The following is a 22737-nucleotide window of genomic DNA, read 5'->3' as shown; positions in this document are numbered from 1 at the left end:
ATCACAAGCTGGAATCAAGATTCCTGGGAGAAATAAAAATAACCTCAGATATGCAGATGACACCACCCGAATGGCAGAAAACAAAGAGGAACTAAAGAGCCTTTTGATGAAAGGTGAAAAATCTGGCTTAAAACTCAACATATAAAAAACTAAGATCATGGATCCAGTCCCATCACTTCATGGCAAATAGATGGGGAAACAATGGAAACAGTGACAGACTATTTTCTTGGGCTCCAAAATCACTACAGATGGTGACTGCAGCTATGAAATTAAAAGACACTTGCTCCTTGAAAAAAAGCTATGACAAACATAGACAATACATTAAAAAGCAGAGACATCACTTGGCTGATGAAGGTCCATATACTCAAAACTATGGTTTTTCCAGTAGTCATGCACAGATGTGAGAGTTGGACCATAAAGAAGGCTGAGCACTGCTTTTGAACTGTGGCGTTGGGGAAGACTCTTGAGAGTCCCTTGGACAGCAAGATCAAACCAGTCAGTCCTAAAGGAAATCAGTCCTGAAGCTGAAGCCCCAGTATTTTGGCCACCTGATGCAAAGAGCCAACTCATTGGAAAAGACCCTGATGCTGGAGAAGATTGAGGGCAGGAGGAGAAGGCAACAGAGAATGAGATGGTTGGATGGCATCATCCACTCAATGGACATGAGTTTGAGCAAACTCCGGGAGATAGTGAAGGACAGGGAAGCCTGGCATGTTGCAGTCCATGGGGTTGCAAAGAGTCCAACATGAGTGAGCAACTGAACAACAAGGGGATTCAGGTTGAGAACAACATAATGGTTGCAAATACAACCTCCAGAACCAAAGTACCTGGGTTCAAATCCTGGCGCTATCATTTCTAACTGCTTCATTTTGGACAAATTACTAACTTTGTGGTCCCTCAATGTTCTCACCTATATAAAAAGGATATTAGTTATGGTTCTTTTTTCACAGGGTTGGTGTGAGGATTAAACAAATACCTGTAAAAGGTTTAGAAAAATGTCTGGCGTTTGTTAAGCCCTCTTATGTACTGGCTCTTAAGGCACAGTCCTTACCTCTCAAGAGCTCACAGTCTCCAGTTGCCCCTGTCCACCTGACCCACGTGGCAGGCTGGGCTATCTGGGTCTTCTGGCACCTCAAGTGATCCAGTTTCTAGCTACCCTTTCCTGGAATCACAGGATGAACGGGTGCAAGTTCTTGGGTCATATATTCCCGTGCGACCTTAAGCAAGTAATTTCTAATCTCTGGGTCTCACTTTATGCATTTGTAAAGGAAGTTGGACCAAAATAGATTTCCAAATCCCAATAAATGCCTTGTTCTGGGTAGACCGTTGGCTTCAGCAAGTCATTCAACCTCTTTGCGCTTGTTTCTCACACACAAAAAAACAGAATAATATTACTAACCACCTCCTAGGTTATGGCGACGATGCCACGAGGCAACGCAAACCCCCTATTCCCGCTCTCGCCCATGGGAGGCCGCCTTTATACTCAGTCCCTTTGCCGTTCAGCGCAAGCGCGCTGGAGCCCGAGCGGCCTGAAGGTTCAAGACTTCCGGTTCCGAGGGGACTCAGAGGCCACACTGAGACTAATGGCGGCGTCCACGGAGCAGGCCACGGGGGGCGTTGAGAAGACCGCGGCGGAAGAGAAACCGCGCGTTCTGGAACCCGGGGCAGCCCCGTTCGGAAATTTCCCTCATTATTCCCGCTTCCACCCTCCAGAGCAACGGCTCCGCCTCCTACCCCCGGAGCTGCTTCGCCGGCTCTTCCCTCAGAGTCCCGAGACAAGGCCGATCCTGGGGCTCGACGTGGGGTGTAACTCCGGGGTGAGTGCCGGGGGAGGGATCGGACGTCGGTTGAGCCGAGAGGTTGGCAGCCTTCAAGTCCTCTGGGCTTTCGGCCTGGGCGTGGTATTACACCCCTCACAGCGTTCCCAAAATGAGTTTAAAGGTTTAGCGTTCGACCCCTCGCTGCTGCTACAGGACCCCTGGGGTCCTAACACCATCTCTCTTAGGAATCTGGGGGAAGAATCATTTTCAAATACGTTCGGAATTCCTGCGCCCCGCCTCCGCACTTGCAGCATCTCGACCGAACCCCGGGTGGGCAGGGCCAAAGTGTCTGGGCTTCCGGCTGTTGCCTCCTGTCCAGCGTGGCTGGCGACTTGCTGGAAGAGAGTGGGGCTGCCTGAGACTCACGTTTGGAAGCGTGGAGTTGGGATTGGTTTACTGGATGAGATGAGCTGGGGGTGACAGAATCATGCGTGAAATTAAGATAAGTGTGAAACAGTGCAGAGCCAAGTGGATATTTTAAAAGCAATCAATTGGCTGAGTACAGTGGAGAAGATCGAGAAAGAAAATAAAGCATCCTGTTAGAGGAAGGCTTTGCCACATTTTCTTACCACAAAGTATTCTTAGGCATAAGAATGATTATAGTCAGACCACAAGCAAAACAGCGGAGTGTCTCTCTAACACCTATTTGTAGTAACTAGGATATCCTAGAGGAGCAGGCATTCTGACCCTATGATTACAGATGCTTCACAAAGTTAGTACCGTCACTCCTTTCCAGACCAGGCTGGGAAGGGGTAAGGAAAATTTTACCGTTTTTGGCCTTAGGCAGAAGAGACTTTAGTAGAAGGTTAAGGGCTGTAGGGACACAGCTGGTAAATGGGAGGGGGGGTTGCATTTGGACACAGGCTAAAGGCTGGAGTGAGTAGAGATAGGTGTCTGACTATCCTTTGCAGACATTTCTCTTCTGTGATGATATATGAAATCAGAGGGGGAAAGCAGTGGAAAAGAGAAACTGGATATAAGATTTGAGGTTTCATGAAAGGCATTAGGAAACCACAATAGATTTTAAAGTTGAAAGTGCTATATGTGCACCTTAGGAGCCAAGACATAGTTGCAGTTAACTAGGGCAGTGATTCCTAAACTTGGCTATATATTTAGAGAGTTTATTATTTTGCACTTAAGAAAAGATTCTTGTATTAATACTTGATAAGACCCCCCCCCCCTCAGCCGGATAAGGCAATGGCACCCCACTCCAGTACTCTTGCCTAGAAAATCCCATGGATGGAGGAGCCTGGTAGGCTGCAGTCCTTGGGGTCGCTACCAGTGGGACACAACTGAGTGACTTCACTTTGACTTTTCACTTTCATGCAGTGGAGAAGGAAATGGCAACCCACTCCAGTGTTCTTGCCTGGAGAATCCTAAGGACGGCAGAGCCTGATGGGCTGCTGTCTATGGGGTCGCACAGAGTCGGACACGACTGAAGCGACTTAGCAGCAGTAGCAGCAGCAAGACCCACCCCCCCAAATTCAAAATACAAAGGGATACATAGCAAGTCTCTACTCCTGACCCTAAATCCTCCTCTTCCTATGATGATAGTCACTCAGTTGTGTCTGACTCAGCAACCCGTGGACTGTAGCCTGCCAGGCTCCTAAGCCTGTCCGTGGAATTCTCCAGGCAGGACTACTGGAGTGGGTGGCCATTTCCTTCTGCAGGGGATCTTCCTGACCCAGGGATTGAACTTAGGTCTCCTGCACTGCAGGCAGATTCTTTATGTCTGAGCACCAGGAAAGCCTCTTCCTGTATACAAACGGCAACTGCTATTTATAGTTTCTCGAGTATGTGGCCTGTGTGTACACAGACATCTGTGTATGTATAAATATCTCACCTCTTCTAGTTTTACAAATAATAGCACACTGTTTTACATCTTGGTCTTCATTTAGTAATTTGGAGATCACTTATGTCACTACATTCTTTTTTAGTAGCTTCATAATATTTTTTTGTATAGATGTGCCATAATTTGGGGGCTACTTTGTTTAAATCTTAATAACTAGGCCTTACTCTAGACCTACTGAATCAGACACTTGGGGATTGAGACCTTGAGTCTATTTTTTTTTTTTTTTTAAGCTTCCTGGGGACTCTTAAGATTCAAGAAATAAGGATGGAGAGTATTAAGAGATGTGGTAGAGGAGGGACTGATGTGATGAAAATGACTGATCAAACATGGAATACACCCAGGACTTCCATAGTAGTCCAGTGGTTTAAGAGTCTACCAATGCAGGGGGCACGGGTTTGATCCCTGGTCAAGGAACTAAGGTCCGACATGCCATGCATGCATGGTCAAAAGATTTTTTTTAAATCTGGTACACCCAAGATCAGCTAGGAGGAGGGAAACAGAAATAAATACAGAGAGAGGAAGAAATTTTTAAGCAGAATACTATAGAATCTTCCTACTTAAAATGTGGTCCTTGAACTGTAGCATCAGCATGACTTGTAAGCTTATCAGAAATACAGAATCTCAGTTCCCAACCCAGATCTACTAATTCAACATTTTTATTTTAGTAAGATCCCTAGGTGATGTGAATGCCTATTAAAGTATGAGATGCCTGTTATGGAGTAAAGACCTTAATGTTGCCTAAATCTTGCCATGTAATAACCATGTGACTTTGGACTGTCCTGTGAACCATAATTTTTAAAATACAGGGGGTTTTTGTGTGTGTGTGAACTACGCCACACATAGAGAACAGTGCACAAAACATAAATTCACACTTTATGAATTACTATAAAGCAGAAACTTTGATGACTAGTGTCTGTATCAAGAATAAAATGTCAGCCACCCAAGAAGTCTCCCATATGCCTTTCCCTGCTCATAAACCCCCCTCTCTACCCAGAGAGCTCAACTTTTATTATTATTGTTTCCTTGCTTTTTTTATAGCTTACTATTTTTGTATCCCTAAACAATGTAGTTTAATTTTATACATTTTCAAACTTCATATAAATGGAAGCTTGCCATGTATTTTCTTTTTGTGTCCTGCTTTTTTATTCAGCATTATGTGTTTGCATGAGTCATCCATGTTGCTGCACTGAGCTGAATTCCTTCATTTTTAATTGCTATCTGGTATACCATCTTAATCCCTGCTACTATTATTGGACATCTGGGTTGTTTCCAGATACACTTTCTTCACCTGCACAAAGGCCTTATATATTATCCTCACAGGATTGTTGCACAGAGCAAATGAGGTAGTGAATAGAAAAATGCCTTGGAAAAAACAGATTAGAACACAAATTTGAGTTAGTTATAATGGTTATAGAAGTCAAAGTTAGAGAAAGGAGATAGTGACTTAAGAGTCAAAAAGGTGCTAAGGTGATGAAAATCACAAATAATTGGATTTAGCTAGAAGGAGGTCTGCGGTGACTTTTGGGGATAATGGATACAAAAGCAGAGTAAGTCTCAAAAGGGGGTGGTGAAGTGTAAGACATGTAGTAAAACTGAAGATGCAGAGTGAAGGCTGAATGAGGACTTTTTGGAATCCAGACTTTCCCAACCACAAGTCTGAGAAGTAGATTTTTATGAGATGGTGCTTGCTCTCTTCCTCACCTTCCTGGCAGGGAGCATGGTTATTATGCCCCTTAAATATTTGCTCCTCCCTGGGGTATGAGATACTCAAAAAAAAAAAAAAAAGCATGTTACTTAAGCTGGAAAATACAGCTCTGGACTCCTTTGCTGCATCCATTGGGCTATAACTTTCAACCATGCAACCCATCAGTGTCAGGAAGGTATAGAGATGATGCATTACAGCCTGAGACCCCTGGAGGGCTCTGTGGAAAACTTTGGGGGGCAACCTCCTTAGGCTATAGTTTAAGAACCTTACATCCTATAAAGCTAGGAGTAGGTGATTCAGTGAGAGTCTAAGAGATACAGGTTTCTCTTCCATTCACTGGTTGAGAGCCACAGTGACAAAGCTCTTTTGGATTCCTCTAGGATCTGAGTGTGGCTCTATACAAACATTTCCTTTCCCTACATGATGGGGAGACCTGCTTAGATGCCTCAAGAGAACTCCATCTCCTCTGCTGTGACATAGATCCAGTCCTGGTGGAACGAGCTGAAAAAGAATGCCCTTTTCCTGATGGTTTGACTTTTATTACCCTGGACTTCATGAATCAAAGGACCCGGAAAGTTCTCCTGAGCTCTTTTTTGAGCCAGTTTGGACGCTCAGTTTTTGATATTGGCTTCTGCATGTCAGTAACCATGTGGATTCACCTGAACCATGGGGACCAAGGCCTGTGGGAGTTCCTGGCCCACCTTTCTTCCCTATGCCGCTACCTCCTCGTGGAGCCACAGCCCTGGAAGTGTTACCGGGCAGCTGCAAGGCGTCTCCGGAAGCTGGGCCTCCATGATTTTGACCACTTCCACTCCCTGGCCATCCGAGGTGATATGGCCGGTCAGATTGTGCAGATCTTGACCCAGGACCATGGCATGGAATTAGTATGCTGCTTTGGCAACACCAACTGGGACCGAAGCCTTCTGCTCTTCAGGACAAAACAAGCCACAGAGACTCATCCGATCCCTGAGTCGCTGATAGAAGAAGGAAAAGAAAGGAACAGAATAAGATTCTGGAGAGAATGAGATGGGAGGGCAGTAAGACCAGGATAGAGATATTGAAAGAGTTTTATAAAAAAATTAAGTTCATTCTCCTTAACTCCTGGTAGTTAGGCAGCCTCCAAACCTGGCAGAAGTTTTGTAAGTGTCTGGGACATGGAACTAAACAAATCATTATCTGTTCCCCATTTTGGGGGATGATCCCTGAGGAGACTATCTGAGGGGCAATGACCTGGGCTGTCTGGCAGGAGGTAACCTAGAGAAAGTGCTTCTGGGATATGGAAGGGGCTGCTTTTGGTGATTATTTAGGAAAACTTAGACAAGGTTAGCCTTAGAATGTGTCTGTTCCCTGGGCTACTTGAATCTGATCTGCCTTCTTCAGGCTTTCTTCTAGACTTATCCTGTCTATGAGGCAAAACCTCACAATACAGTCTGGAAAGAAAAGTCACTGGCCTGTCTAAAGGAGAGCTTTGGTAGGAAAAATATCTTTCCAGAGCAGGTCAAGCTTCCAGTACGCCCAAGCTGAGCATGGCAGTCACAGATACAGTATTAGCCAAGATACATGGACTAGCGTTTACAAAGTGTTTAAAAGATTTAAATCATGAACTCAAAATTCAACTGGTACAAATGAAATGAAGGAAGTGGGATTGTATACAGTATATACAATTATATATAATAAAAGTGACTTGAGTATGATTGAGAATACCCTGTGAATCTGGAGTAGAAAAGAAACTTATGCCTTTAACCACTCTTCCCCTGGAGGTTTCAGCTCAAGAAAAAGAACCTCACCCAAGCTCAAAGCAGAAAACATGCCAGTGAGTAAGTAAATTTTGGACTTTTTTGTCAGGGACCTCTGCCAAAGCACACCAGCATGGAGGTACATACCACTGTGGGGATGGGAATATATGCAGGGAAGCGTATACAAAATGCAGCCTGGAGTTGGATGGCTGTAGCATCTGTGCTATGAAACAGGTGTCACTGATATCTGACAGGTGTCAATTTTTAAAACACCCATGAGTCTATTCCAAGGGAAAGTGGAAGGTAGAAACAGATTTGGTGGAGAGAAGATGGAAAAACAAAACACCTAGCTAAGAAGGGAAACTGGTTTGATGAGTTTAAAAATCCCTAAGATCCTGTTTTCAGAGTTGATGTTATAAGAGGGAGGAACAGGGAACAAGAGAGTCTGAACCACCAATTAGAGGTTGGACCTCTTGAAGAAGTTAGGAAAAGTTGCTACTAAGGAATTTGAACTTTATGCATGAGGGAGCAGAAGCCAGAGCAATCCCTAAATAATAGGAGGATGGAACCAAAACCTTCATTTAGGAAAACCAATTTTTCTATTTTGTGCAGGATAATTGTATGGTTGGTGCCATTTCCAATCTCAATTAGACTCCAATACTGTTTCTCGGTCTTTTTATATTGCTGCTTCTGATCACTTTTACCCTCCTGACTCTTCCAGACTTTTCGCCTCTGCAGGCTCTTGGCTCTTCCTGCTGCATTAATCTACGCAGGTGCCCTAACCACCACCTAGTGCCATTCTTGTTTGCGGTGTCAGGAAGTTTTTTCTTGCCCTCAGTCTTGAACCCTTCTTCTTCCCTTGTTTTCACTTCTGACTTACCCAATAATCTTTTACCCAAATAACCTCTGCCTAAGTTCCTGATCCCAACCTATACTACGCCTCCCAAATTGTATTTTTTTTAAGGGTCCTCTTGGTGTCCTTTGGCCTCATTGACTCCTTCCTGTCCACTTACCAACATGTTCAGTTCTCTCTCATCTTCAAAACCACCAACTTTTCCTTTGTCCTGTCTCCCTCTCAACCTTATGCAGTCTTTCCCTCCATCTCCTCACCACCAAACATACGCAAAGCCCTTGAAAGAAAGGATACCGCAGCCTCTGCTCCCTGTCCTCCCATTCATCAGTGGCCACCCGAACACCATATTCTGAGGCCTCTTTTCAGTCTTCCTCCTGAGCCATGGAATCATTCAACACTATCGCCTCCTTCCTTATTGAACCACTCACCCTGGTTTCTGTCATACCTCTCCCTGTTTATTCTCTTCCAGTCTCTTAGTTTCTCTCTGTCCCTTAAGCAATTGGTTCACATTTTAATTTGTATAAGAATTACCCGGGAAGTCCTGGATTCATCTCTAGAAACAGTGATTCGGGTCAGAAATGGGGCTTAAGATTTTGGTTTGATTTGGGGTTTGGGCACTTTTTTTTTTGCATTTTTTTACTGTGGTAAAATAAATGTAACATAAAATGTAGTTTTAACTATACATTCTGTGTACATTCTGTGGCATTAGATACATCTACAATGAGGAATCTTTTTAACAAGTACCCCATATGATTCTGATGCAAGTTGACACAGACCATACTGTGACGCTTGGGGTTCCTTAGTGTCCATTCAGTCCTCTTCTACACATTTTTCCTGGGGTGATTTCCTCTGTTCCAATACCTTTAACAACTGCCTATACGCTGACAACCCCCAATAGTTATAAGCCCCACCTCCACAGTTCCAGATTAATATTTCCCTGTTTTGTAGTCACATTCCCCTGATGGATCAGACAGTAAAGAATCCGCCTGCAATGCAGGAGACCCGGGTTCAGTCTCTGGGTCAGGAAGATTCCCTGGAGAAGGGAATGGCAACCCACTCCAGTATTCTTGTCTGGAGAATTCCACAGAGGAGCCTGGTGGGCTCATGGGGTAACAGAGAGTCGGACATGACTGAGTAACTAACACTTTTCCCTAGACAGTTATCTGGCACCTCAAATCCAACATATCCCCAAAGCAAACTCACTACCCTTATTCCAAACCTAATCCTATCTCAATTGTTGGCATCCACTCATTGTTCAAGCTACAAATTTCAGTTAATTCTCCTCATTTATACTTCCCACATTGAAATACAGCCCAGTAAATTCTACCAATAATGTGTAAGTTCCACTTACTCCATCCATGTGGCTGGTGCCTACCAAAGGTTCCAGGTACATCTTCAGTGGTTTCCAGGTACTTAGAGTCTTGTCCATTATCCAGTGCCTAACAACTACTGTTCAGTAAGGTAGCTGCTTGCTATTTAAGTTAAATAAATAAAATTTAAAATTCAGCTCCTCAGTTCTGCTAACCACATTTCAGGTGTTCAGTGGCCGTATGTGACTAGTGACTAGATTATTAGACAGCACAGATAGAGAATATTCCCACTGTTGCAGAAAGTTGTATAGGACAGTGCTAGTCTTCATGCCTTTCCTCCATGCATCAGCCGTGCTGAACTGAACTTCATAGCACAAACTCCTGCTTGCCTTTGCTCTCCCCCCTCTTCCACTTTGCAGTGTGGTTCAACTGTTTGTCCTAAAAGATGGCTCAGATGTTACGTTTTCTCAAATCTTCCCCAACTACTATAGTACTTACACTTGTTACTATATTCTAGTGAGGACTTTGCGTGGAAGCCTCTATTACAGTGTTTACCTCATCATACTATAATTGTTTTGATGCCTCTTCCTCACCACCAGGAGACTGAGCTCCTCAAGCTCAACTTATTTTTGTATATCTAGGCCTAACTCAATGTCTGACACATGGCAGGCAACCAGGAATTACTTGTTGAATAAAGATATGAGTGGACAAAAGAGAAATACACCAAAATTCAAGTACTGAGAAGAAAACGGAGACCTATGAATGAGCAAAAGACTATCCAGGATACTAAAAATGGAGAAACTAGAAAGTTGAGAGGAAAATATGCTTAGCCTTTGGCATGGATTTTTGAGTAATGTTTCCCAAATATATATTTGAGATAAGATGTTCATTCCAAGGCCTTTATTGATAGTTTGGAAGAGAGGAGCAAATAAAGACTAGATACAAAAATTTGGAAGTCATTCACATAGAATGATTGAGTTTTAATGAGTAGTAAATTCCAAAAATAGGTGGATGTAATAGGGTACAAGATCCTAGGTTTGAGGGCTGCTAATAGTTTTTGAATGAGGAAAACAAGGAACAACCAAAAGAGGTCTGGTTAGAAATAGGAAAAAAAGAACAGAAAAAGATAATAAGCACCATATGCCAGACAACATAATTTTTTAAATCCTGAACCCTATGGGATAGATACTATTATTATCCTCATTTTGCAGATGTGAGAACTGAAGCACACACAGGTTGACTGAAGTCACACAGGTGACTCCCAAGGTCACACACCTTGTAAGAAGCAGAGCTGGGCTTTGAACCTAGGCAGTGTAGTTGTGGTGGAGAAGACAATGGCGACCCACTCCAGTGTGCTTGCCTGGAGAATCCCAGGGACGGGGGAGCCTGGTGGGCTGCCGTCTATGGGGTCGCACAGAGTCGGACACGACTGAAGCGACTTAGCAGCAGCAGTGTAGTTGAGACTGGGCCTTGGCTACTATGCCTTGAAATGTCACAGAAATCAAGACTAAGAAGAGATTCCCAAAAAACAGTGTAAAAGAGCATATGCTTTGGAGTTACTATGCTGCTTCAAATTATGTGTTCAGACCTGGGAATAAGAGACCCAGCCAGGCCACTCTTAGCTATGCCTGATGTTCTTAGAATTTCCCTCACAGAAATCAGGCCTAATTCTAGGTTTAATATCCAGTACCCTGCTGCTGCCGCCTTCCAGTTAAATAAGTGCATTTCACAAACATAGACACCTTGATAGGTCTCCGTAAGTACTAACTACCCTCACTGTACTCTTGACTTGCCAGCATCCATAACCTTTCCCTGAATTTCTGAAACTCCCAATCTTCCCTCTAGCTTTGACTTCTGGATAGGACCTCCAAAAAGTGGATTTCATGCTCAGGAAGTAGGGATTGCAAGGCCTACTCCAGGATGTATTAAAATCCAAAGGTAAGGTCCTTCTCAGCAATCTGGCATCAAGTGTGGCCTAGGAATAGTGCAGTGGAAAGAATATCAGGTTTGGAATGAGGCTTTGCCAGTAACTCATTGTATGACCACCCTATTCATTTAACCTCTCTGAGCCTCAGGTTACTCATCTGTACAACTGAAATAACAAGACCTTTTTCCTATGCCCAGATGAGCTAAATGATATGAAAGTAATTGGCAGAATATGGTTATGGTTAAACCAAAGTGCTGTTATCTTCTAAGCATGCTGCGGATCACAACCATGCCTGTTAGATCAAAGGCTTATGAGAAAAACATCTTGTCTCTAGAAAACATGCATCTTACTATTTTGAATAATTTTTTTTTAAGGTGAGGAAGTAATAGGAATGTAGCTTCAGCTTACAGAACATTTTATAGGAAGCAATGCTGGGAGGGAGTGATTGTTACGATGGTCGCAGTGATAGCAGTGATTACAGATGTGAGTTTACCTACTTCTCTGCCGATCTTAATTTAAGAACACTTTGCAACCTTGTGACCCTGCTGATGCTCTCTCCCTTCACCAAGGCAAGGTGAAGAAATATATATGGGGCTGTGGCAGGCTGCATGTTGGTCCTCTGAAATGTCCACATCCTAATCCCTGGGACCTGTGGTTGCTACCTTCCATAGCAAAAGGGACTTTGTAGATGTGTACAGATGTGCCGAGTAAGAATCTTGATTAAAGATTTTGAGATCAAGAGATTAATCCTGATGATCAGAGTTGGCCCTAAATGTAATCACAAGTGTCCTTATAAGAGGTAGGCAAAGGGAGATTTGACCACAGTAGGTGGAATGACAGAAGCAAGAAGCCCGAGTGATATAAGGAAGGGCTGGGAGCCAAGAAATGAAGTTAGAAAAGGCAAGGAAGTAGACTCCCCCCAGAAGCCTCCTGAAGGAATGTTGCCCTGCCAATACCTTGATTTTAGACTTCTGATCTCCAGAACTGTAAGAGAATAAATTGTGTTGTTTTAAACCACTGAGTTTGCAATGATTTGTTACAGCAGGAATAGGAAACTAATACAGGGATTCTGACTACAGTGAGACGAGGCTACAAGCCAAGCGGCACCTGTCCCAAATTACTCCTGATGGCAGGAAATGGCCTGGTGACCAAAGGAGTAGGCTGGGTCTCCATCAACATGGGTAACTGAGGAATCTTCAGTCACTGAAAGCTTCGGGAGATGCTTCAGCATCTGAACCTGACCTCCCAACATTTCTATAGGCTATAGGTCAGCAGTTACCTGACCTCTGGGGAGGAACTGTTGTATTTGAAATCTGTAGCAGTTAGTTTCAAAAGAGATGTGTAAATAGTGTTCATAATGATGAGGTCCCAGTACCAAGAGGGTAATGATTGTGTAATGGCCTAGGAGAGCCTTTGGAGATGGTAAGAATATCTTTGGCTTCAAGAAAAGATCATCTTTATTTATCCTCAAAATAGCCTAATTTAGGAACTAACACCAAACATGACAAGAGACTTATTGAGGAATAAGAATGAAGAATGGTCTTGGACAGACTTTAAAAATATATGTCTGTAATCCAGTATATTCAAAAATTAGCATTTCAACATGCAGTCAACATAAATAAAAATTATTAATGAGATATGTTATTTTCTAATACTGCCTTCAAACTCTGCTGCTAAGTCACTTCAGTCATGTCTGACTCTGTGCGACCCCAGAGACGGCAGCCCACCAGGCTCCCCTGTCCCTGGGATTCTCCAGGCAAGCACACTGGAGTGGGTTGCCATTTCCTTCTCCAATGCATGAAAGTGAAAAGTGGAAGTGAAGTCGTTCAGTCATGTCCGACCCTCAGCGACCCCATGGACTGCAGCCCATCAGGCTCCTCCATCCATGGGATTTTCCAGGCAAGAGTACTGGAGTGGGGTGCCATTGCCTTCTCAAACTCTAGTGTGTATTTTATACTTATAGCTCATCTCAGTCTGGACTAGCCACATTTCAGATGCTTATTAGCCACATGTGGCTAATACTACACATTTATGACAAATCAAAGAGTAATTTATCAAGTTCCTTCCATATACCCAGCATGCTTTTAGCTGCTATGGCAGGATGGACAGGGGGGTGGAAATCAGTTAAACCAGCAGTCCCCAACTTTTTTGGCACCAGGGATTAATTTTGTGGAAGACAATTTTTCCATGGACGAGGGTGGGGGTGGGGTGATGGCTTCAGGATGATTCGAGTGCATTATGTTTATTGTGCATTTTATTTCTATTTTGTGGCAATCTCAGGGTATTCCACCTTGACTTTAGGCTTAGGGTTCGGGCTCCTATGAGAATCTAATATTGCCACCGATCTGACAGGAGGTGGCACTCAGGCCATAATGTGAGTGATGGGGAGCGGCTGTAAATACAGATAAAGCTTCACTTGCTCACCTGCTGCTCACTTTCTGCTCTGCAGCCCAGTTCCTAACAGACCTCTGACAGGTACCTCATCTGTGGCCCAGGGGTTGTAGACTCCTGAGTTAAACAAACCCAGGCTCCTAAAGATTAGATTTCTTTTAGCAACTATGTGAAAGTTGAGGGGGGATAAAGAGAGGCTCATAGATAGTAGCATGTGATCAGGTGAGCTTCAGAAAAGGAAAAATCATCATAACAGTAGGTTTTGCATCCACAGAGTTAACCAAACATGGATCAAATGTATCTGGGGGAAAAAATTACAGAAAGTTCCAAAAAGCAAAACTTGAATTTACATTGTATTTATAACTGTTTTTTAGCATTTATACTGTATTAGGTATGACGTAATCTAGGGATGATTTAAAGTATAATGGAGGATATACATAGGTCACATGCAAACACTACAACATTTTACGTGAGGGACTTGAGCATCCATGGATTTTGGTATCAGTTGGAGTCTTGGAACCAATCCCCCAGGGCTACTAAGGGACAGAACTGTATAGCTTTTTCAATGGTAACAAGAGGACAAGGAGCATGCCCTATAAGCCAAGTTAATGAGTCTCTCTGAAAGGGTACACAGAAATAGATGTTTTATTCACTGAGAACGGACTGGGTGGTCTGGAATGGAGATGTCATTCTGAGCAGTAGTGAGAAATAACAATGCTTTTTGCCATTTAAGTAGATTCTGGATGACATTTAAAGTAAAAAGAAAACCATAAGCATACTAGAGAAAAAAGATAATTTTAAAAAATTGGAGTACTCTCTAAACACAAGACTCCAAAAGCCATAGAGAAAAAGATCGATAAATTTGACTACCTAAGGCAAAGGGGGAAAAAAAATCTAATAAAGTCACACGACAAACTCCCAACTAGGAAAACTTCATAATACATGTGACAAAGGGCAAATTTCATTATAATACAACCAACTCTTATATATCTATTAGAAAAAGACATGCACAGAAGATGATAACAGCAGATAAACACTCGAAAATTTGTTTAATCTCACTCCTTATTAATTACATGCAAATAAAAACAAAGAATATTTTCATCACTTAGAGCAATATTCACAAAATTTTTAAACAGTGATGGTGAGGATTTGGAAAAGTAAGTATTTTCATACCTTATTAGTGGGAATATAAATTAGCATAACCAATCTGAAAGGTAATTTGTCAGTATTTATCCAAAATGTTTACTGAACATACCTAGAAATTCCACTGCTAGGAATTTATCCTGTGAATATACTCACGAAAGTATGTCAGGATTTGTATACAATATCATCCATTACAGTCTGTTGATAAAAGTGAAAAGCTGGAAACAACATAAATGTCCATCAGCAGGAAACGGTATGGCCCAGCCATAAATGGATTACTATGCACTTGTTTAAAGAACAAGGTAGGGACTCCCCTGGTGGTCCAGTGGGTAAGACTCTGTGCTCCCAATGCAGGCAGGCCAGATTTAGTCCCTGGTCAGGGAACTAGATCCCACATGCCACAACTAAAAGTTCACAACTGAAACCGATCCCAAGTGCTGCAATTAAACCCTGGTGCAGCCAAATAAATAGTTTTTAAAAAGAAGAAGGTAGATCCACATATGCTAATATTGAAAGGTCTCCAAGATATTTTAAGTACAAGAAGAAAGGTACAGAACAATTTGAATGGTAAGATCCCATTTTTTTACCTTTTAAAAAGAAAATACACACAGAAGGTAATACAATATTTAAAAGTGAAAAATGAAAGAATTCATTTTTATAAGTATAAGCGTATTTAATCATATCAAAGAATCAACCAAAAAGTTCAAATGGCTCATTTTGGGAGGTAGGGAATGCAGCAAATAATTGCTTCTGTATTGTCTGATTTTTTAAACTGTATGTACTTAGTGCTTTTTAAAAATAATTAATTTTAAATATTTCTGGAAATTAAGAAGCAGTGTCTTTCTAAAAATAATTCTCTCTCATCCCACATTGTCCCACCCATCTATCTATCTAACTTTTCCCTCACAGCATAGCCAAAATTCTTGAGAGAGTTTTAAATACCCCTTGTCTCCATCCCTTACTCCGTACCTCTTTCTCAACCCTTCAAAATTTGATTCTGTCAAAGTCACCAACCACATGTGGCTAAAGTCAGTGGGTATGTCTAAATCCTGATCCGGCCTGACATCAATATCAGGGACTATTTAGTCATTTTTTTTGGAAACCTCTTGGGCTCTGGTGACAGCACTTAGCCAGCTGTCTTCCTCCGTTTCTGCAGACCCCTCTCTACTCTTCCTAATGATTCCGTCCCAGTTTCCCGTCTTTCTTTGCATGATCTCCTCCACTCTATGGCTTTAGTTATTACCTATGTTCTGATGACTCACCATGTCTTATCTGTAGTCCAGACATCTCTCCTGAGCTTCAGAAGTATTGAACATCACCATGCATCAGTACTTCCCAGCGTTTCCTACATCATGGCACACGCAGAAAATGATGGTGTTTTTGTGGCAGTCTACCTTACCGAGACTGTGCTCTGTTGGAGGGAGCTTGTGCTGCTTTGAGAGTTGAGAAGATCAACATGCAGCACTCTGGGAACCTTTTCCTGAGGCACAATGGTAGGGAAGCTCTGACCTCTTGGCTAGACATTTCCACTTGGACATCTCCCAGGCATTTCAATGTGAACATGTTTGGAAGTGAACATATCCTCTCCCAAACCTGCTCTTCTTCAGGTGTTTTTGATGTTTCAGTGAGTGGTCCAGTGGTCTTGGCTTAGTGCTCTGCTTCCCTCCTCTTCCAATCCTAAGATCTGCTGACTTCAATACTATTTATTTCTTTAAGTCATCTCTCCATCACCCCTATCATTTTCCTAGTCCAGAATCCATAGTTTCTAATTGTTCCCAAATACTACAAAAACTTTCTATCTGATCTCCCTTACTTCAGTCTTGCTCTTTCTAATCTGTTCTCCACACTGCCACCACAGTGATCTTTTTAAAATACGATTTTAATTATGACCCTCCTCCCATCCTGCTTAATACCATTCAAAGGTTCTGCATTGTTTTTAGGATAAAGCATGATTGTCCCCACTAATTAATTACCTTTTCAATGTCATCACTTATCATATCTCATGTGAATTCCTTATTAGGTAGCTAATACTACATGCACAGTGCCTGTGATACAGTAAAGATTCAATATGAATTTTTGAATGATGAAAATGAGGTTCAAGGACCTGAGCAGATCCATCATATCTGTGCCAAGTAGACACTTTCAAAGCACATTCTGGCAATGCTGTCAAAACCCAAAGAACATGTTGTCCTATGTAGAATTAAGCAGCACTAGCACAGATCTATTCCTATTCAGCAAATGAACCAAATAATAGCCTTTTCCTAGCTCCTTTCTTCCTCTTAGTGAGCAGGAAAGACATTAAAAAAATCAGAGTCAGGTTACCAACCCAACTGTCTCCTTATGTCAGGAATTCTAAACTGGGGTCAGTTCACCAACAAGTGTATTTTGCACTGTTGAACTTAGCTGTTTGATATTGGAATACATTCTGAAATAAATGTGCATCATTTTAATGCACATTTCTTGCTTTATGTTTTTTTGCTAATGACTTATTACTTGCTGTGTATTTTATATTTATTTCAGACTAGGGAAATGATGTTAGACAAAAAGCAAATTGGAGTGATCTTCTTATTCAAATTCAAAATGGGTCATAAAGTAATGGAGACAACTCACAACATCAACAACACATTTGGCCCAGGAACTGCTAACAAATGTACAGTGCAGTGGAGGTTCAAGAAGTTTTGCAAAGGAGACGAGAGCCTTGAAGATGAAGATCGCAGTGGCCAGCCATTGGAAGTTGACAGTGACCAATTGAGAGGATCATCAAAGCTGATCCTCTTACAACTACACAAGAAGTTGCCTAAGAACTCAAGGTAGACCGTTCTATGGTCATTCAGCATTTGAAGCAAATTGGAAAGGTGAAAAATCTCGATAAGTAGGTGCCTCATGAGCTGACCACAGATAAAAAAAAAAATTATCATTCTGAAGTGTCATCTTCTCTTATTCTATGCAATGACAATGAACCATTTCTCCATCAGATTATGATGTGAGATGAAATTGGATTTTATATGACAGCTGGCAACAACCAGCTCAGTGGCTGGACCGAGAAGCTTCAAGGCACTTCCCAAAGCAAAACTTGCACCAAAAAAAGGTCTTGATTATTGTCTGGTGGTCTGCTGCTGATCTAATCCACTACAACTTTCTGAATTCCAGCGAAACCATTATATCTGAGAAGTACGCTCAGCAAATCGATGAAATGCTCGAAAAGCTGCAACGCCTGCAGCTGGCATTGGTTGACAGAAGGGGCCCAATTCTTCTCCCAACAACACTCAACTGCACATTGCACAATTAACATTCACTTCAAAAGTTGAATGAATTGGGCTACAAAGTTTTGCCTCATCCACCATATTCACCTGACCTCTCAACAACCGACTACCACTTCTTCAAGCATCTTGACAACTTTTTGCTGGGAAAATGCTTCCACAACCAGCAGGAGGCAGAAAATGCTTTTCAAGAGTTCATCTAACCCAAAGCATGGATTTTAATGCTATAGGAATAAACAAACGTATTTCTCACTGGTAAAAATGTGTTGATTGTAATGGTTTCTATTTTGATTAATAAAGATGTGTTTCAGCCAAGTTATAATGGTTTAAAATTCATGGTCCAAAACAGCAAATTACTTTTCCATCAACCTAATAACACAGTAGCCAAATGGCTACAATGCCAAACTGAAGAATGAAGATGCCGTAACACCAAATGAATGACCACATAATATAGAAGTAGAGAACCCCATTCAATGTATTGATGTGAGCAGTGAGGGCATGGTTCTCTGAGATGCCACCTGCCAGTCATTCATCAGCACTATATGCACAGTTAGACCATGCCACAAACTCGTGTAGTACCAACAGCTTGCAGCAACCAGAAACCTAAGAGGCCTAGCTTGTTTTGTAACATGGATAACTCAAGTAAAGAACAACTAATGGGACTTCCCTGGCAGTACAGTGGATAAGAATCCACCTGCCAATGCAGGGAACTCAGGTTTGATCCCTGGTCTGTAAAGGTTCCACATGCTTTGGAGCAGCTGAGCTCATGTGCCACAACTACAGAGCCTGCACTCTAGAACCTGTGAGTTCCAAGTACTGAAGCCCCTACACTTGGGAGCCTGTGCTCCACAACAAGAGAAGCCAACTCAGCGAGAAGCCCGCATGTCAGAAGGAAGAGTAGCCTGCATTCGCCATAACTAGAGACAGCCCATGCACAGAAACAAAGACCCATTGCAGTGGGAAAAAAACAAAGAAAGAACAATTTATGATCAGAAAACCGATGTTGGGACTTCAGTATAATTTTTAATAAGTGAATAATACCATTAAGAAATTAATTTGTATTAAGCCTCACCAAAGACAGAAAGAATGGAGCAACTGTAGCTATATTTCTTTCACCTCCTGTCAGTGAAGATAAAGGTCTGTGAACCATAGAGAATCTGCCAAAATCTGTATGTCTGAAGTGTGCAAAAGCCTTTAAGTTAAGGAGAATAGGTGCTTGTTCTGACAAGTGCAGATGTTCTGGCTGTGTTTATTAAACAAGGGTAAACATCTGAATGTAAAGAAAAAAATCATCTAGATGGCTTGTTTGCTTCCAAAATTTAGCTATTTGGAAACATCCAAAAATAGTTAGAAATGCCTGGCAGACTCTTAAGGTTTTTTCACGTGACTTTGGAATGCAACAGATTTGTGGACTTTTACTGGACTTTTAAACCTTTTCAGGAAACCATCATGTCTCATATTTGTTGAAAACCCAGGACTAGAACATTATTATTATTATTATTCCTATTCAATAAATGTTAAATGACTGAATGAATAAGAATGCTTAAGGATTCTAAAGATGCCACTATCTATCATAAGAAATAAGGTGAGTTCTCTCAAAATGAAAATACATTGACAAAAATATGTGTTCAAGAATATTTAGAGCACCTTTATTCACAATAGCCCCAAAATGGAAATGCTCAAATATCCATCAACTGGAGAATGAATAAACAAATTATGATACAGTCATGCAATGGACTATTACTCAGCAATATAAAAGAATAGATTACACATGGCTGAATGGCAAAAACATAATTAAGCTAAAGAACACAGACAAAAAAGAGTACATACTATATGATTCCACTTATGTGATATTCAAGAACAGACAACAATGGTGATAAAATTCAGGAAGTTGCAAGGGGTGGGTGTTGGTAGGTACAGGGTAATTGACTGTGCAGGGGGATGAACAAATTCTTTGTGGGTGACGGTTCAGGTGGGTTACATAGGTGAATATATTATTGAAATTCACCAAACAAAACACCTGAGATCTATGAATTTTATTGTATGTTAAGGATGAAAGTGAAAGAGGAGAGTGAAAAAGTTGGCTTAAAGCTCAACATTCAGAAAACTAAGAAAGATCATGGCATCTGGTCCCATCACTTCATGGGAAATAGATGGGGAAACAGTGGAAACAGTGTCAGACTTTATTTTTTTGGGCTCCAAAATCACTGCAGTTGGTGATTGCAGCCATGAAATTAAAAGACGCTTAACTCCTTGTAAGGAAAGTTATGACCAACCTAGATAGCATATTAAAAAGCAGAGACATTACTTTGTCAACAAAAGTCCGTCTAGTCAAGGCTACGGTTTTTCTGATGGTCATGTATGGATGTGAGAGTTGGACTGTGAAGGAAGCTGAGCACTGAAGAACTGATGCTTTTGAACTGTGGTGCTGGAGAAGACTCTTGAGAGTCCCTTGGACTGCAAGGAGATCCAACCAGTCCATTCTGAAGGAGATCAGTCCTGGGTGTTCACTGGAAGAACTGATGCTGAGGCTGAAACTCCAATACTTTGGCCACCTCATGCAAAGAGTTGACTCATTGGGAAAGACTCTGATGCTGGGAGGGATTGGGGGCAGGAGGAGAAGGGGACGACAGAGGATGAGATGGCTGGATGGCATCACCGACTCGATCGACGTGAGTTTGAGTGAACTCTGGGAGTTGGTGATGGACAGGGAGGCCTGGCGTGCTGCGATTCATGGGGTCGCAAAGAGTCGGACATGACTGAGCAACTGAACTGAAGTATAAATCTATTTTTTTTAATTGTTTTAAAGCAAAAGTGAGATCTGATGGGAGTAACCACCATCTTATCTTCTAGGCTCCAATAATCACTATCCTCAGGCACTCTTTTCATCAAGCTACCTCCACACTCAAGAATGCAAAATGACTTATTACTTGTCCTTTCAAATCCATATCTTTATTATCTCCTCCACACAAAACTTCCTCCATTAACTTCTCCCACTTCCCACCCTACCACTGGTATCTGCTCACTGTCCCATGCAGATAATTTGCTTTTTCCTACCTGAATCTCCTTGGGTCCTTACCTGGCCTGGATCCTACTCAAGTGCTCTCTGCCCTTCAAATTCCATTTTAAATTAAGGAGCCTCCTTCAGAGTGGAATTCTTGGTTAATTCTAGTCAATTTGAGCACGCTATGTTCCCTCAGCTCTTATGTTCATTTATTGGATAATATGGTGTATACCCCAATTTTAATAAAATGCGCAGAGACTGTGGCTATGGATCCCTTTGTATTTCTCTGCAGAACCCACTTCAGAACCAGCATCAACGGGCCAGCTTATATGGTATCCAGACAAGGGCAAACAGCTGTTTAACCAAGGACCAATGAGAATCATATAGAAGGGAGCTCTGAGGCCATTCAGGGACCTAGGTGGGCTGTTGGCTTTTCCTCTTTCAAGCAAACAGTTCAACAAGGAAGGATCTGGTCCCCACTGAAACAGCAAGTGGCTGAGAACAAGGTTGTATTCTTTTTCTACTCACCCTTCCCTCTTCTTTAACTAGTGAGCGGGGCAGAGCCAGTTTCCAGGGCTCAGATTTCCATAGTGCTAAAAGGACCCGATCCGGAAGGAAGAAAGGGGTGGCGGGAGCATTTAAGGCCAAGCAGGCACTCAAACCTCTTCCCTTAGATTTACACCCAACACGTATGCAGGAAAGCGAGTTACAAACACCGACGCTCACAACCACATATACACGTGCAAGCCCAGCCCTACAGAAGCAGACGCGCATGCCCACTAACCCGCGTGCACCTACTTAGTTTTCTCTGCTATAGATGCCTCCCATTCCACCACCGCTCGGCCCAGCCTGGCTTTTCCTATCCCGGCACTGGGGAGGTTTACCAGCCCCGACCCTGCCAGGTCTGAGAAGACCGTTTCTCTATCCGGGGGGTGGTGGGGTGGGGGCGGGAATGGCTTGTAGAGGAGGTCCTTTCCTCCAGGGCGGAAGCAGCGCGCTCCAGCCGGGCGGACTTAGCTCTTGTCCTGGGAACATCTGGAGGGGGCTGGGAGGGGCGCGCATCCAGAGTGAGCGTGGATTGGCTACGCGGGAGGGGGAGGCGGGGTCTGAGCGAGGGGCGGGGTTCACTGGCCCCTTTAAAGCCTTGACATCAAGAGGCGGCCCCAGCACCCCCCCTTTTCTCTGCCCCCCGCCCCAGAGCCGCGGCCATGGACCCGGCGGATCCGGCCTGCCCTGGCCCAGCTCAGCACCTGATTTTGGTGAGTTCTGGGCCCACTTGCAATTTAAAGGGCGGCGAGTGAAGGGTCTGTAAGCCCCGGGCCGAGGGTGGGAGGTATGGAGGGTAAGACTCTCGTGGCAGCCTTGGGTCGGAGAGGGCGGCGCAGCTTCCTGCCGGACCTCGCTGCCGTCCCCTCGCGCTCGCCGCCCTCACCCCGGGGGTGCCAGCCGCGACTCTGTCCACCCCCACCCCACACCCTCCCGCCCCCCGCGCCATCCTCGCGCACACTCCGTGGCCCCGGAAGGGAAACTTTCCAGAGAGGGGGATGTTCCGGGGGGCCGGTCTCCCTCCCCCTTTAAAAGCTCTGACCTTGCCCCAACTGCGCGCCCCAACTGCGCACCCCACCCCACCCGCATCCCACCGCCCGGGTGCCGTTTAGCGGTGCCAGGTTGTTGCTGGGGGGAGACTCTCCCCAAAGCGCAGGCGCGGAGAGGAGCCTCGGGCTCCTCTTCTCACT

At 43.2% G+C, this 22737-nt stretch overlaps 2 protein-coding genes and 1 pseudogene across 3 annotated transcripts in view; all 3 read left to right on the top strand.

Annotated features, from left to right (window-relative positions):
- The first annotated feature begins 1543 nt into the window (after window positions 1–1543).
- On the top strand, window positions 1544–7080 carry BCDIN3D (BCDIN3 domain containing RNA methyltransferase). Its single transcript, XM_006075796.3, has 2 exons — window positions 1544–1817; window positions 5758–7080. The coding sequence occupies exons 1-2, from the start codon at window positions 1584–1586 to the stop codon at window positions 6400–6402; spliced, it is 879 nt and encodes a 292-aa protein (XP_006075858.2). The 5' UTR covers window positions 1544–1583; the 3' UTR covers window positions 6403–7080.
- Window positions 7055–20154, top strand: LOC123333299 (annotated as a pseudogene).
- Window positions 20155–22109: 1955 nt separating this feature from the next.
- The window catches only part of NCKAP5L (NCK associated protein 5 like), a 31190-nt gene continuing 30562 nt past the window's right edge, over window positions 22110–22737 (top strand). For both annotated transcript variants that reach the window (XM_025284111.2, XM_025284110.2), the window contains exon 1: window positions 22110–22260. The gene's annotated coding sequence lies outside the window, so the exon portion shown is untranslated. The remainder of the gene's footprint in view (window positions 22261–22737) is intronic.

This window comes from Bubalus bubalis, chromosome 4 (assembly GCF_019923935.1).
Source record: "Bubalus bubalis isolate 160015118507 breed Murrah chromosome 4, NDDB_SH_1, whole genome shotgun sequence".
Classification (NCBI taxonomy): Eukaryota; Metazoa; Chordata; class Mammalia; order Artiodactyla; family Bovidae; genus Bubalus; species Bubalus bubalis.
This window is presented reverse-complemented; position numbering and strand designations above follow the sequence as displayed.

Bases quoted from the DNA above. Each gene is read 5' to 3' on its own strand.
- BCDIN3D (XM_006075796.3), top strand. From the start codon at position 1,584: ATGGCGGCGTCCACGGAGCAGGCCACGGGGGGCGTTGAGAAGACCGCG. The intron at 1,818-5,757 runs GTGAGTGCCGGG...GGATTCCTCTAG, and splicing joins ACGTGGGGTGTAACTCCGGG to GATCTGAGTGTGGCTCTATA.